Here is a 13,838-nt window from a genome sequence, read left to right as displayed (position 1 = left end):
ATGTGCAAAGTTCAAAGTACTTTGGGAAGTTTGAGCAGCTCTGCTTCCAGCCACAGATTGGAGGCGGGGTTTGCACTAGTTCTCAAAAGAAAGTCTGAGTCTCTAGAAAACTCTCAAAGAAACCTTGGTGTCTTAAAAATAAATAAAAGCTGTGTAACTGAGGTAAGGCATTTGAGGTCCTTTGAGTGCAAAAAAAGGCTTGTATTGCCTCAGGAAAAATTCTGCCTGGGAAGGGTTGGGTTAAAACAAAGACCCTTAAGCACTCTCAATGAGGAGCTAGGGATTTTTTAAGGAAGGGAATCCTTCAAAAAGAAAGCAATGTTTTGAGCGTGTGATTTGTGTCAGCCATCAAGAGTTTTCCCTCTCCAATAACTTCTATTTTTCTATGTAACATGGATCTGGATCTTATATGTGTGTGTGTGGGTATAAGTTCTGAATTCTGGGTATACCATTTTGCTATTTGCTATGCTACAACTGAAGACTTGGGAGGGAATGAATGGATGAAACTCTGGGGCTGTGTGTGTGTGTGTGTGTGTGTGTGTGTGTGTGTGTGTGTGTGCAAGTGCACGCTATGGGAAGAGTCTCCTTTTAAATCTATGAGGCTACTTCTTCCCTTTTGGTGTTCAACAGAAAGTTTTGTTTTGCAATGTTGCCAAATATTAGTGATAGTGATATTGCTGTTACTGTCACTGGTATTGATGGTGCTACAAAGGTTTTTTCTTACAGTAGCCTAATGTTTGTTGGGGACTGAACCCGTTTGCCAGCCCAAGGAGGTGGGCAGCTAGAATGGCAAGTTCTCAAAACTTTTTCCATAAACATAAGCCATCTCTCAAACTACCAGGGCCCAGAGTTGAGGGCTACTCACTCTGAAAACAGATGTTATTTTACCTTCCCCAGTTAAAATATTGTCTCCCCTTATGCTTTCCTTTTTTTTCCAAGTGGTGTAGAGCATCCAATCAGCTTTGAATGCTTATAGTTAATTTGTATTGTTTGTGTTCCCTCTGAAAGCAAAACTATCATTCTCTTAAGATCCTTCCATGAGATAATTATTCCCTGTTGACTTTGACAAAACATCGGGTTTTTCTCCTTGGCTGAATTATGGTCCTGTTTGCCCCAAAGTGCCCTGTGATCTCCCAGAGAAAGAAAGGGGCCTGTCCTGAGCAGCAGGAGTAGCACAGGCTTCGTCTTCTCTGCATCCCAGGTTGCTGTTGCCCGTGGGAAATTTGCCTCTGGAAGAAAAGGAGCAGGTTGCATGTGGGGGTGCGGCAGTCTCCTCATGCAGACTGATATGGCGGCGGATCAAGAAATGGTCTGACTCTGCACCTAGGGATTTGCTCAAGAGCTGTGGCTTGCTTTTCCCTTGAGGGATGAATTGGCTCCATTTTAATGTAGAGCAAAAAGCTGCAAGCTTGGATGGGGTTTCCACTCAGGGCCTTCAGGGCCTTGCTGCGGCTGCAAGTGCAGAGTCTCACTTTTCCCCACACACATCCCTGTGGAAGGGGCCCCTTGTAGTGCTGCTAAGAAGAGACGGAAAGGTGGGGGAGCAGCGTGGCAAGCCGTGGGCTCTATCTGGCCTGCAAACGTGTCTCCTAAAGCTCCTAAGCTAACAGGGCGTATGCTGTTTCCCGCAACATGTGTGCATTAGATACTGTCTATTCGTGTGAGGGTGAGATTGTACCTCTGCTGCTACCATTTGTAAAAAATGTGTGTGGATAGCATAAAAAATGCCAGCAGTCTGAATTTGAAGCCTCCCATAACTTCAGGTTTGTTTGTGCTAACAATGGGTTGGTGCGTTTTGCATCTGTGTGGGAGAGTATCATCCCTGTAATAAGAAACTGTGTAAAACTGTTCTGGTTGTCCAGCAGAAAGCACCTTTCTTTTTAGCCTAGGCAAGCAACAGGTTCATGCAACACCAGTTCAAAGGATCTATTTTTTGTGCATTTTTACATTGATTGGATTGATTTCAGCAACACACATTTTCTTCTTGAGACTGTGCTAAAGAAAGGACAGACTATTACATCTTGAGGTTTCTCTCCAAACTCATGTGGATCTCTGCTACTGTCTACAACTAGCTTCTGTGGAGAAGTGTAAAAGTTTTTTTGTTTGTTTTTCGATTTCTATCCTGCCTTTTTCCTACAAAGGGCTCAAGGCAGCTTACATCATCTCTCCTCCCCCATCTTATCCCCACAACAACAACCCTGTGAGGTAGGTTGGGCTGAGAGTCTGTGACTGGCCCAAAGTCTCCTCTTAATTAACCTGTTTTTGAACTGCACCCTTCCAGGAACCAAACAAGCCACACTGGCACCTCAGAAAAGAAAAAAAAGGACTCTTTTTCTCTACAGCCCTGGAAGGAAAAGCCCTCCGTGTCCCATGCTACGCCCTGGTTCCAGGAACTGAAGTGACTGATGGGAATTCATCCCTGTGTTCTGCCTTCTCCATTGCTTCATCCACAAGGAAAGAACTAACCAGGCCAACCGGGAGAACTGGACATCAGGTCATTGCTTCATCTCACACTGCTCCCACCTTGCAAAGCACCAAGTTTGCTGACCAGAAGGAGTGGTGGCCTAAAACAGGATAGTCATCACCGTGAGGGCCTCGGCCCAGACGGGATGAAATGCCTAAGGCCGCAATGGGTCAGAGGAGGCCTAGGGAGCAAAGGAACCAGGCGTCAGAATTGAGTGGCAAAACTGGAGAGGTGGGGGAGCAGGTGAGGATGAGCGCTGGCTGGCTCTGAGTTCTTTGCAGCCAAAGGAAGGCCAAAATCAGCATGGAGTTTCCCAGGAGGACTACTAGCATTGGGGTTGCATATCATGTGTGTTGATTTTTTTTTTTCTTTGCTGCTTTTCCAACTGTTTTCCATTTTTTATTTTGCTGATAAAACTGCTAAGGAAATCGCCCTAAAGACCAGTAGGGCCACTGGAGATTCTCCTGGTTCAGCTGCCGCCCCGGACCCTACCTCAGAATCAATGATTCGATTCCTGTTAAGACCAGTGAGGAATGTTATGCCTGACTCCCCAGGATCCTGACATAATAGAAGTATCTATCAGCTTTCTCAGGGCATTCAGGATAGGCATGACTCCTCTAGGCTCCAGATAGGCATGACACGGCCAAACACTAGAATAATCAAACTGTCTCAGGGTATGCATGATAGGCTTAGCTCTCCTAAGCTCTAGCCCATTCGAATGTCTAGTAACTGCCTCAGAGAATTCCCCTCGGAAAGTGGAAAGAGCTTACCTACAACGTAATGGACAAAGATTGCTTAGAAGGTGTAAATTAAAAGATAAAACTTACTGCTAACCAAATCTGCTTCTGTATATCGCTTGCTCAACTGCTTATGTGATTCTGTAACTCCCCATTGTCGCCATTGTTCTGATTTTTGATTGTATTGTTTCCCATTTACCGAAAGCTCACTGTGAAGCTATAAAAACCTCATTCCAACTCTGTTCAGGGCCGCATTCTAACCGTGAATGTTGGTCCTTGCAAGAAATCTTGCAGGTCAATAAACTCCTCTTTATTTTTACCATCCGGTCTCTGGTCTCATCTGCAAAACCGCAGGTTACAACAGGAACTGAGCGCATTAATGTCACTTCCCACAGCGCGGCCCTTTCGCAGCTGCACACCGGTGGCTCGTGTGGCCGGCTCCTTCGCACGCGCCCTGCTGCCGAGCCCGGCGTCCCCCCCGCCCTCGGCTCCCGGGGCCTTGCAGCTCCTTGTGCTCTGGGGTCCCTCACCGCAGGGGGAAGGCGCTCGGGCAGGGTGGCCCGGGGAGGGTCGCCTCCACCCTGCAGCGGTTCAGACTGCTGAGCCCCACCTGGGGCGGGGGGTGCTCGCCCCAGCAAGGGGCGTCCATGGCCGGCCCCAGTTAAGCGCCGGCCGTGGCGGGAGCCGGGTGGCCCTGCCATGGGTCAGCCTCGGGGAGGGCAGAGGCCCGCCGGACCCTCTGCCGGCAAGGAGGGGGCCTCCTCCCATGGAAGGAAGCTGGGAAGGGGCGACACGTTCTCTGGCGACAGCCTGGGGAGCCCTGCTGTCGCTCAGCCCCGTGCCCCTGGGCCCCCCTCCTCAGCACCCCAGGCGAGGCGGAAGCGAGGGCTGCTTGATGCCCCGAGCCCAGGTCTGCAGGCCGGGCCCAGCCGATTAGCCTCTTCCGGGTCCCGCTCCTGCGGGTGGAGCGAAGCGCTACGCCCCACACAGGCCTCCCTTCCCGGATGGGTGCCTTGGGAGGGGCCCTGGGGGCGTGGGGAAGGCCAGTGGCTGCCGTGGGCCCCAGCAGCCCTGTCTGGGTGCCGAGGTGGCTCCTCCCGGCTGCAAAAGGGGCCTGAGGGAGAGCTGGGCACCCGGGCAGCAGGGGCCAGGGGCCAGGATCCCGAAGCCGGGAGGGACACGAGGCGCAGAGGCCCAGCCTGAGCTGCCAGCCTGCTGCCCCCCCCCCCCGGGGCTGGGGCCCATTATCTCTGTCACAATGGGGAGCACAGGCCCCTCCCCTGGGGGCAGGCAGCTCTGGGGAAGCAGCCAGCAAGGCGAGGCCCACGGGGGACAGACCGGCCTGCAGCGGACGAAGCGGGACAGCGCAGCGCGGCCCCCGAGGAAGGCAGGTACTTCCGCAGGCCTCCTGCCAGGAGCAGTGCGGGTGCGACCCCCGAGCGACTCCCGCCGGCGCCAGCTGGACCGGCTCCCCAGCAGGGCTGGCTGGGCTCACAGGCCGAGCCTCCCGGAGCCCGCCGGCCTTTGGGCGGTCCGGCCCCGCCAGTCCCAGCCGGCCGTGCCGGGAGGGTACGCGCCCCCGACACCCACCCCACCCCACGGCCACGGCGCTCCGGCTGAGGCACCGGGGGGCCGTCGCAGCGAGGCGAGGCGAGGCGTGGCGTGGCGTGGCGTGATGGGTGGCGAGGCGAGGCTGCTGCGAGGACCCGGGCCGCCCGGGCGCTCGGCTCGCTGGAGGCCGTCTGCAGGCGGGAAACGGCGTTGGCCCTGCGCCACTGCTCGGCTGCGGCTGCGCACGACGCGGCCCTGGGCCCCCAGCCGGGAGGAGGGGCGCAGCAGGGCCCCGTTGGTGCTGCGGGCGGGCGGGCGGGCGGGCGGAGAATGTGGGCGCCGGGGGGCCCAGAGGGGCGCACGCCCTTCGGGAAAGCGGCCGGACCGGTGCCGCCGCACGCAAAGGCCGCCGGCGGTTCGGGCTGGGGGGGGGGGGGGGAGGCGGCGGCGCGTTCCCGAAGGCTCTCGCCGGCCCGGCCCGGCCAGGGGTGCCCCGCCAGTGCCGAGCGCCCGCCAGGGGGTGGCACGTGCGCGGCGGGGGGGGCGCATCCCCGACCGCCCGGCCCAGCCCGGCCCGCGCGCCAGCATCCTCCGCGGAGCTTGCCAACCGAGCCTCCTCGCCGCAGATGGTGGCCCCCCGGCCCCGCGCGCCCCCCCCGCCGCCGCCTCAGCGCCTGGTGCGGGGGCCTCGGCCCGCCCCTCCCCCGCGCCCGAGACGGGCTCCCCCTCCGCGCGGTGAAAGGCGAGCCCCAGCTAAGGTTACTGCCTCGTCCTTTAAGCGGCTGCTTGGAATGGAGCCTTTGACCTTTAGCATGCGCTAAATTTAGGCCAAGACTTCAAAGCAGGGCCTTGTGGCCGGGGGCCATCAAAGGTAGCTGGGATCCGGGGGGGCTGTGCTCGCCGCCCGGGTTCCAAGGCACCCGCCCCCCGTGCCGCGGGGCCTCGAGCGGCGCGTTCTTCCGGGCGCACCTGCCTCACCTCGAGCCATGCGCCGCTCACCGCGGCCTCCCCCTCCGGCACGTGGAACCGCTGCGGCGGCATGGAGGAGAGGCCCCTGGGCGCGAACGGGACCCTCCGGGCCGGACGTGCTGCAGCGCGAGCCGCTGCTGCAGCCGGGCCAGAGAGCCGCACGTTTGCGCCCGAAGCGCCGTGCCGTCGGGTCAGCTCCTGAGGGAGAAGCGGGGGGGGGGGCTGTGCTTTCATGGCTGCGGCTGCACCGCCCTTGGCATCCCCGGGGCCCCTGTGCCCCCCTGCAGAGAGGGCTGCGTTGAAGGGATCGGCCCTGGTCCAGTGGGGCGCCAGGCAAGCGGAGGGGCAGCTGCGTCTTTGCACCCCGCGCTCTGGCAGGGGCCCCCACAAGCCTGCGGCCGTCCCTTCCGGCGTTCCTGCCCCGCACTTCTTGCGAGGAGCCCAGGCGGCTTCATTTTATTTATTTATTTTTATTTATTAAAACGTTTTTATGCCGCCCCATTCGCCGAAGCCTCACGCCGCTTGTTTCCTCCCAACCCTGGAAGGTGGGCTAGGCCAGGAGGGAGCGGCTGGCCTGCAGCCACTGGCTGAGCTTCCCGGCCCCCAGGCCCCCGCTCTGGGTTTCCCGGTCTAACGCTGCGCACGGAGGCGCACCAGCCGGCGGCAGGGGGCGCTGAGCACAGAGGGCCCCGCGGGGAGCCTGCCCGTGGTTCCTGGGGAGGCCGGGCTTCGCCCCTCGCTCTGAGCCACGCAGAGGCCGCCTGGCCGAGCCAGCAGCCCCTCTGCCCGCCTCCCCGGGAGAGCCCCCCAGCCGTTCCGCCGGGAGAAACCGGCAGCGTCGCTCCGGCCTGTGCTGGGGCCGAAGGGACACGCGCCCAGTGACGGGCAGCCTGTGGGCCGAGTCTGAAGTCCTGGCTCCCGGGAGGCGGCGGGCAGGCAGGGTGCCAACAAGCGCCTCCCGGGCCTGCCAAGATATTTCCTTGGGCTCTAACGCCTATCGGCCGTTCCTGGCCACGTGGGGTGGGGCAGAGCAGTTGCGTCACATGCCCCGTATAAAGGCTGGGCGAGCGCCGAGCTGGGCACCCGCGGCAGCTCCAGCAACAGCCAGCAACCCCGAGGCAGCCCCACGCCGGCACCGGTGAGTGAGGGGCCTGGGAGGCCCCCAGGGGCGGGGGCCAAGCGGGCGTCCAGCCCCTCCTGCTCGGGACCCCTCCGTCCGTTGCGGGGACAGCCGCTCTGCCCGCCGGGTCGTGCCCGTCCCGGGGAGCGAGCTGGCAGGCAGCCGCCCGGCCACCTTGTGACCGGAGGGCCGGGACCCGAGGGACCGTTGGACCGGCCCGGCGAGGGTTCTCATCCGTTCGCTTCCGGAACCCTGAGCCACCACGCAGTCCTCTGCCTCTGCCTGAGGCGGCACCCCACACCCCAGGATCTCCCCACGGCGGGACTCGGGGTGCCCCTTTGTCTGCCCCGGGCAGAAACGTGCCTGTCAGAGCAGGAGAGCCTTCCGGCAGCCCAGGAATTGGCCGCGGGTGGGTGGCCGGGGGCTGCGCTGGGTGGGCGTACTGGGGGCACTGGGGCCGTCAGCTCCAGAGGCGGGGAGACATTTCCCTGGGGGGGGGGAGGGGGAGAGGGGGGGGGGGGAGGGGGCTATTTTTAATCTCGGCAGCTGCTCCTTCCCTTCCCCCTCTGGGGTGTTAAGTGCCGGCCAGCCTTCCAGGAGCAGGAGCAGGCGGTCTGGGGGGCCGGCAGCCGGGCCTGGGGAGAGGGGAGTGCGGGGGGTCGGGGGACGCTGGGGGGGACCGGGACTCCTGCAGCCGCTGACTCCCGCGCCCCGGCCATTCCTCCTCCTCAGACATGTCGATCCTGAGAATCTACGCCCGTGAGATCCTCGACTCTCGGGGGAACCCGACGGTGGAGGTGGACGTGTACACCGGCAGGGGTGAGCGGGCCGGCGTGGGGCCAGTCCGGGGCGGGGCAGGGCGCTGCTGAGCGCCCGAGCGGGGGCACTCACCCGGCTGCGTCTCCCCCACCCCCAGGGATGTTCCGGGCTGCTGTGCCCAGCGGGGCCTCCACCGGCATCTACGAGGCCCTGGAACTCCGCGACGGGGACAAGGGCAGGTACCTGGGCAAAGGTGAGGCGGGGCGGCCTTCCGGCAGGTGGCCTGTGGCGGGGCGGGGCGGGGCGGGTGCTCTGGGCCAGGGGGCCGGGCGGGGGGCTGCAGAGGAGGCAGCCCCGCTGGGAGCCGCGGAGGCGGGCGGGCGGGCGTGTGCCCGGCTCTTGCGGCAGGAGAGGCAGGCAGCAACCCAAGCGCTGGGGAGGGGGAGCGGGCGGAGGCGGGGGAGCCGCCGCCTCGGGCCCCCGCTTCCCCCAGCCTCCCCAGACGCAGGGGGCCGGCAGGGCGAGCCGGTGGGCCGAGCCGGAACAGGAGGCGCCCGCAGTCCCGGGCTGCCCGGCCCCCCCGAAGCCCCGTGGGCGCACCTGCCTCGCCAGGTCTGGCGCAATCCCTCCGCCCGCACCACCTGGGCGGCGTCCGCCAGCCCCCTCGCCAGAGCCCCAGCGGGGGCCGAGGGCTTTGGGCCGCAGGCGGGGGGCTGGCGGTTCGCGGGCGCCCCACCTGCATGTTGCTCCGGTGTCTCCCAGGGGTGCTGAAAGCGGTCGACCACGTCAACAAGACCATCGGCCCTGCCCTGATTGAGAAGGTGAGCGTGCCGGGGGGCCGGGTGTCCTGCGGCCGAGAGGAGCCCCCCAAGCCAGACTTGCCAGCATCCCAGGGTCGCTGGCCACGCTCCACCCGGCCGGTTCCTGGGACACCGCCCCGCTGCCCACCGCGTCCCACGGGTGGGGCCGGCTGCCTGCAGTCCGTTGCCGGTGGCCGGCAGGCGGGGCTTCCGTTCGAGCCAGGCCTCGCGCCCCGTTCCTTGCTGGGGCCTTGAGTGGAGTGGGGGGCCGGAGGGGCAGCCGGGCTCTGAGGCCGCCGGTTTGCGTCCGCTGGCCAGAGGGGGCACGCCGGAGCCGGCCTCCTGATGGGGCGGGGAAGGGGGTGTGCGGGAAGAAGTGCCCAGCGGCGATTCTGTGCGTGCTCCATGTCTCGGGCTTCCCGGAATCCGGAATTCCGGGGGAACAGTCCACAACCCCAACTTCTCTTCCCTCTCTCAGAAAATCAGCGTGGTGGAGCAGGAGAAGATCGATAAGTTAATGCTCGAGCTGGATGGCACGGAGAACAAATGTACGTCTGCTCCCCACCCCCGGGCCCCGTGGCCCCTGCTTGGCCGGGACCACGTGCGTCCCGACGGGCTGCGGCCGCCCGTCTCACCGGCCTCCTCTCCTCCTCCTAGCCAAGTTCGGGGCCAACGCCATCCTGGGTGTCTCCCTCGCGGTCTGCAAGGCCGGGGCGGCGGAGAAAGGGGTCCCCCTCTATCGCCACGTGGCGGACCTGGCCGGGAACAAGGACCTGATCCTGCCCGTCCCCGTGAGTGCCCGGGGAGGGAGGCTGAGGCGCGTGGCAGCGGTGGAGCCGGGCCGGGGCTCCTGCGGGGGGCGGCCTGGGGCTCTGGCGTGCGGTGCCGGGGGCCTGCCCGGCCCGCGAGTGCCCTGGGCAAAGCCCGGCCGAGCGAGCGAGGGGAGGAGGGAGCGCGGCGTTGGGCCGGGCCGAGGCTGCTCTGGCCTGTCCCGTTGCCAGGGGCGGTGTGGGGCCGGGCAGAGTGCCCCGGACAAGGGTCCCGGCCGTCAGCCCCCTCCCTCTCGCCGTGCGGCAGGCCTTCAACGTGATCAACGGAGGCTCACACGCCGGGAACAAGCTGGCCATGCAGGAGTTCATGATCCTGCCGGTGGGGGCGGCCAGCTTCAAGGAGGCCATGCGGATCGGGGCCGAAGTGTACCACAACCTGAAGGCCGTCATCAAGAGCAAGTACGGCAAGGACGCCACCAACGTGGGCGACGAGGGAGGCTTCGCCCCCAACATCCTCGAGAACAACGAAGGTACCGCCGCCACCTGCTCGGGGGCTGCTGGAGCCGCCTCTCGGGCTTGTGTTTCACCCGGCCGGCCGGCCAGCCAGCCCCCCCCAGCCCCCCAGCCCGGCCACCTTGCCCTTTAAATGCTGGGGCCAGATTTAGCTCCCAGGCTGTAACTGGAACTGGGGCGGGCCGGTGGGGGGACGTGCCAGGCTGGGAAGGCCGCCTTGGCTCGGTGGCCGCAGGGGCCCTCCCCCCGTGGAGCGGAAGGGCGGCCACGCGAGCGCGGCGGGCACCTCGGGAGGAGGATGGGACCGCGGGGCCCCGGACGGAGGCCCCCGTGCCGGGTGGAGCGCCACCCACGGAGCTTGCGCCCCGGCTGGGCAGTGGGGGTCGGTCCCCTGCCTGCCCTCTGCCATGCGTGGGGGCCGCCCTGGGGGCAGGCAGAGGCATGGGGGCGGGAGGCAGGCCAGCACTCGTCAGGTGCAGCTCTCTGCAGCCCAGAAAGAGGCCGCTTCGTGACAAGGCCGAGGGTCCCGCCGAGCCCCTCCCCGCCGACTGCAGCGGCCCCCCCGACCGGGTGCAGAAACAGTGCTGCGTCGGGGGGGTGCTTACGCCGCCTGACTCCCCCTCTCCCCTCCACGCCAGCCCTGGAGCTGCTGAAGAGCGCCATCGAGAAGGCCGGCTACCCGGACAAAGTGGTCATCGGCATGGACGTGGCGGCCTCCGAGTTCTTCCGCAAAGGCAAATACGACCTGGACTTCAAGTCCCCCGACGATCCGAACCGCTACATCACCGGCGAGAAGCTGGGGGAGCTTTACAAAAGCTTCATCAAGAACTACCCGGGTGAGATGGGGTCCGTGTGGAGCCAGAACGGGGGGGGGGGGGGGGCTTCCACAGGGTCTGTAAGCGGAAGCTGCCTCTGAAGAGGCACCCGTGGGCTCTACCCTGCTGCACCGCAAGGGATGAGCCCTCTGCACATGCTCAGGAGTGCACGGCTCACACTTCAGCCCCGGGCTGAGCTCTGGCTTTCCTGCCTGTGGGATGCACTGCAAGCCACGGCTGAGGAAAAGGCGGGGGATCAGTGGGACGCCGGGTTTCATCCTCCACCCCCCACAGTGGTATCCATCGAGGACCCGTTTGACCAGGATGACTGGGAGACCTGGAAGACGTTCCTGACCCAGGTGCAGATCCAAATTGTGGGAGACGACCTGACAGTCACCAACCCCAAGCGCATCCAGAAGGCCGTCGAGCAGAAGGCTTGCAACTGCCTCCTGCTGAAGGTCAACCAGATAGGCTCCGTCACCGAGTCCATCCAGGCGTGAGTGGCCGGGGCCGGCGGGGGGGCGGGGGCCACGGGGCGGGCCCACCCGATCCGGGGGGCTTCCGGCGCGGCGCCTGCCTCACCTCCCACTGCCCCCTTTCAGCTGCAAGCTGGCACAGAGCAACGGCTGGGGCGTCATGGTGAGCCACCGCTCCGGGGAGACGGAGGACACCTTCATCGCCGACCTGGTCGTGGGGCTCTGCACCGGGCAGGTGAGTGCGCAGCACAGGCTGCGGCCGGACCCCCCCCCCGGGTGCCCCCCTGGCTCATCCTGAAGAGCGCTGTGTCCTTTTGCAGATCAAGACTGGGGCGCCCTGCCGCTCCGAGCGACTGGCCAAGTACAATCAGCTGATGAGGTGAGTGGGGCGGCCCCTCTACCCCGTGGGCGTGTGGGGCGGGAGCGCAGGCCGGCTCCGCCAGCGCTGACCCGCGGCTGCTGCTGCTTCCTGACCGACTCCCTCCTCCTTGCAGGATCGAGGAAGAACTGGGGGACAAGGCGCATTTTGCCGGACGCAAATTCCGGCACCCTCTGGCCAAGTGAGCGCGGCCCCGGCCCGCAGGCCTGTCCCAGGAAGGCCCCCCCAGCCGCCTGCCGCCTGGGGCCTCCGGCACGGCCTGCGCACCAGCCCACCTCGGCACCCCAGGCCCGGCGCATGCGCACGCGCCATGCGCCCGCCCAGCTTCTGCCTGAGCCCGTCTGGGAGCACCAAATAAAGACCACTGTGGCAAAGCGACTCTTGCGTGCTTCTTGCTGGGGGGAGGGGGCAGCGGCCACAGCTTCCCCTTCCATCGAGCTCTGACCGGCTTCAACTAGCTTCCCCTTCTGCTTGCATCCTCCCCCTTGGCCAACCGGCCCCCCCCCCCCCCCCCCCCGCAGAGGCTGCGCCCAGAAAACGAGTCCCGTCCGTGCTCCTCGGGGGTCGCCCTCTGCCCCACCGCCTAGATGCACACCCTGCCTTTCCATCACACGCGGGGGCTTGCCAGAACCCCCCAAGCACCTGCAGCAGACGAGAAGGGCTGCGAGGCCCAGCCAGCCTCCCGCCTTCCGCAGTGGCCCGAGGCCCCACAAGGAGGCCCACAAACTCTCGTATCCTACCTTTCCCCCCAAAGAGCTCAAAGGGGCTGACATCGCCCTTTTCGTCCTGCACGCGATCCCACCCACCCCACAAGAACCAACCTGGGGGTTCGCGACCGGCCGAGTCCCCCGGCTGGCTTCCTGGCCAAGGGGCACCCGGACTCGGACCGCCGGGTCCCTCTCACCACACCCGGGCCAGAGCAGCCCTGCCCCGCCACGGGTCTCCGTTCAGCACCTCCAGGTGGGGCCACCAAGGGGGATTGCCCCGCAGGGCCATCGGCCGAGCAGCCCCGCCTGGCGAGGGCCCGTTTCCCGGCCTGCGGACCCACAGCCGGCGCAGTCCGGCCCGCGGCACGACTCCCGCCCCGGTGGCGCCCCTTTGGCCCGCTTTCCGCAGCTTTCGGACACGCCGGGCGCCCCACCAACCCTTCCCCAGAGAATCACTCGGAACCACAAACCAGGGTTTGGGACCAGTGTTTAATGGAGCGCCCCAGCGGGTTCCCCCGCCCCGAATTTACAACAGGCGTTCTGGGATCCGACAGGAGGAGAGGCCGGAGCACCAGGGATGGGCTGCCTCTCCACGCCCTCGACGGGGAAGGGCGGGCGCAAAGTCCACTTCAGTTTACACCCCAAATAAAACTCCGGCTGGGTGAGGACATGCAAGAGAGCGAGAGCGGGGAGGCGGGCCGGGGAGTGCCGCACGTGCCCCCCGCCGCCAAAGCCAGGGCCCCCGCCCCCGATGGCACCCAGGCCCTGCGGGGGAACTGGGGGCTCCCCTCCCCCCGCAGGGTGCACATGACGGGCGGGGGGCCCAGCCACCAGCGCGCTGAGGACCTCCTGAAGGGCACAGGGCGGGGGGGGGAGGCGGGGGCTTGGCAGCTGGGCCGCACTCCCCCTGGTGGGGAGAGGGGGCAGTGCAGCAAGCCTTTCAGAGGGGGCCACCGTGGGGCTCTAGGGAGGGGAAGCAGAGGAGGGGGCTGCCCCCACAGCGGGGCCCAGCAAAGGAGCCCGGCCGAACGCCACCCGTGGGAAGGAGACCTCACAGGACGGTCCTCTCTTCACTCTCCTGCTTTTGCTAAACGGGATTTTCCAGAAGCCCACGCACACGGCCCGCCCTGCAAGGCCGCAGCGGGCACAGCCGCCCCCCCCCCCGCGAGCCGCTGCACGTCCCGCCTCCGCTCGGCCGGAATTACAATGCACTCCTAGGCTACAGACTAAGTACTCAAAACGCACGAGAAACGAGAAAGGGGAGGACACCCCGGGAAACGGGGAGGGGACGGGTGCCCTGTGGCGCTGCCCCTCCGGTCTGCTCTGCGGCTCCCCCGACGGGACCCCCGCGTGCGCTCTGGAGGCGGTCCCCGGCACTCTCGCGTGCGGTCGGAGGGGGACCACCTGCGCGCCTACGAGCTGCTCGACGCCGGGGCAGAGCCCTCCTCCTCGCTCTGGCGCAGGCGCTTCTTGGCCCGGATCTCGTTCATGGCCTCCTCGATGGAGCGGGTGTCCCTCTTGTTGGCCACGGGCACTGGGGGCAGAGAGCGAGGGGCGTGAGCAGCGAGTGGCCGGGCTCGGCGGGGGGCTCCCCCGCGGCCCCACGGCCCGGCTCCCACCAGGCCGCCCACCGCCCCCGCACAGGAGGAGCACCGGCTCACCGCAGCCGTACACCTTGTTGGCCTCCATGGTGTGGGCCGCGTCCTTGGCCGCTGCCCGGCCAACGAGGTGGCTGTACTTGTCCTTGTAGTCCCTGCCGGGGTGCACCGTGGGGGGGG

At 65.2% G+C, this 13,838-nt stretch overlaps 1 protein-coding gene and 1 long non-coding RNA gene across 2 annotated transcripts; one reads left to right on the top strand and one right to left on the bottom strand.

Moving 5' to 3' along the window:
- Positions 1–6,753: 6,753 nt before the first annotated feature.
- On the top strand, positions 6,754–11,731 carry ENO3 (enolase 3). The gene is made up of 12 exons (XM_044417258.1): positions 6,754–6,859; positions 7,574–7,660; positions 7,758–7,853; positions 8,363–8,421; positions 8,879–8,948; positions 9,058–9,191; positions 9,478–9,700; positions 10,322–10,519; positions 10,793–10,994; positions 11,101–11,209; positions 11,295–11,353; positions 11,469–11,731. Exons 2-12 carry the CDS (start codon positions 7,576–7,578, stop codon positions 11,536–11,538), a joined length of 1,305 nt encoding a protein of 434 aa, XP_044273193.1. The 5' UTR covers positions 6,754–6,859; positions 7,574–7,575; the 3' UTR covers positions 11,539–11,731.
- Positions 11,732–12,530: 799 nt separating this feature from the next.
- LOC123016660 lies at positions 12,531–13,832 on the bottom strand. The gene is made up of 2 exons (XR_006413460.1): positions 13,722–13,832; positions 12,531–13,594 (listed from the first exon to the last, which is right to left on the bottom strand). It is a non-coding gene; the product is annotated as an uncharacterized LOC123016660 (long non-coding RNA).
- Between the last annotated feature and the right edge of the window lie 6 nt (positions 13,833–13,838).

The sequence above is a fragment of the Varanus komodoensis genome, unplaced genomic scaffold (genome assembly GCF_004798865.1).
Source record: "Varanus komodoensis strain SLA01 unplaced genomic scaffold, ASM479886v1 scaffold87, whole genome shotgun sequence".
In the NCBI taxonomy this organism is placed as follows: Eukaryota; Metazoa; Chordata; class Lepidosauria; order Squamata; family Varanidae; genus Varanus; species Varanus komodoensis.
The sequence above is the reverse complement of the archived record's forward strand: the minus strand, read 5'-3'. Positions and strand labels throughout refer to the sequence as shown.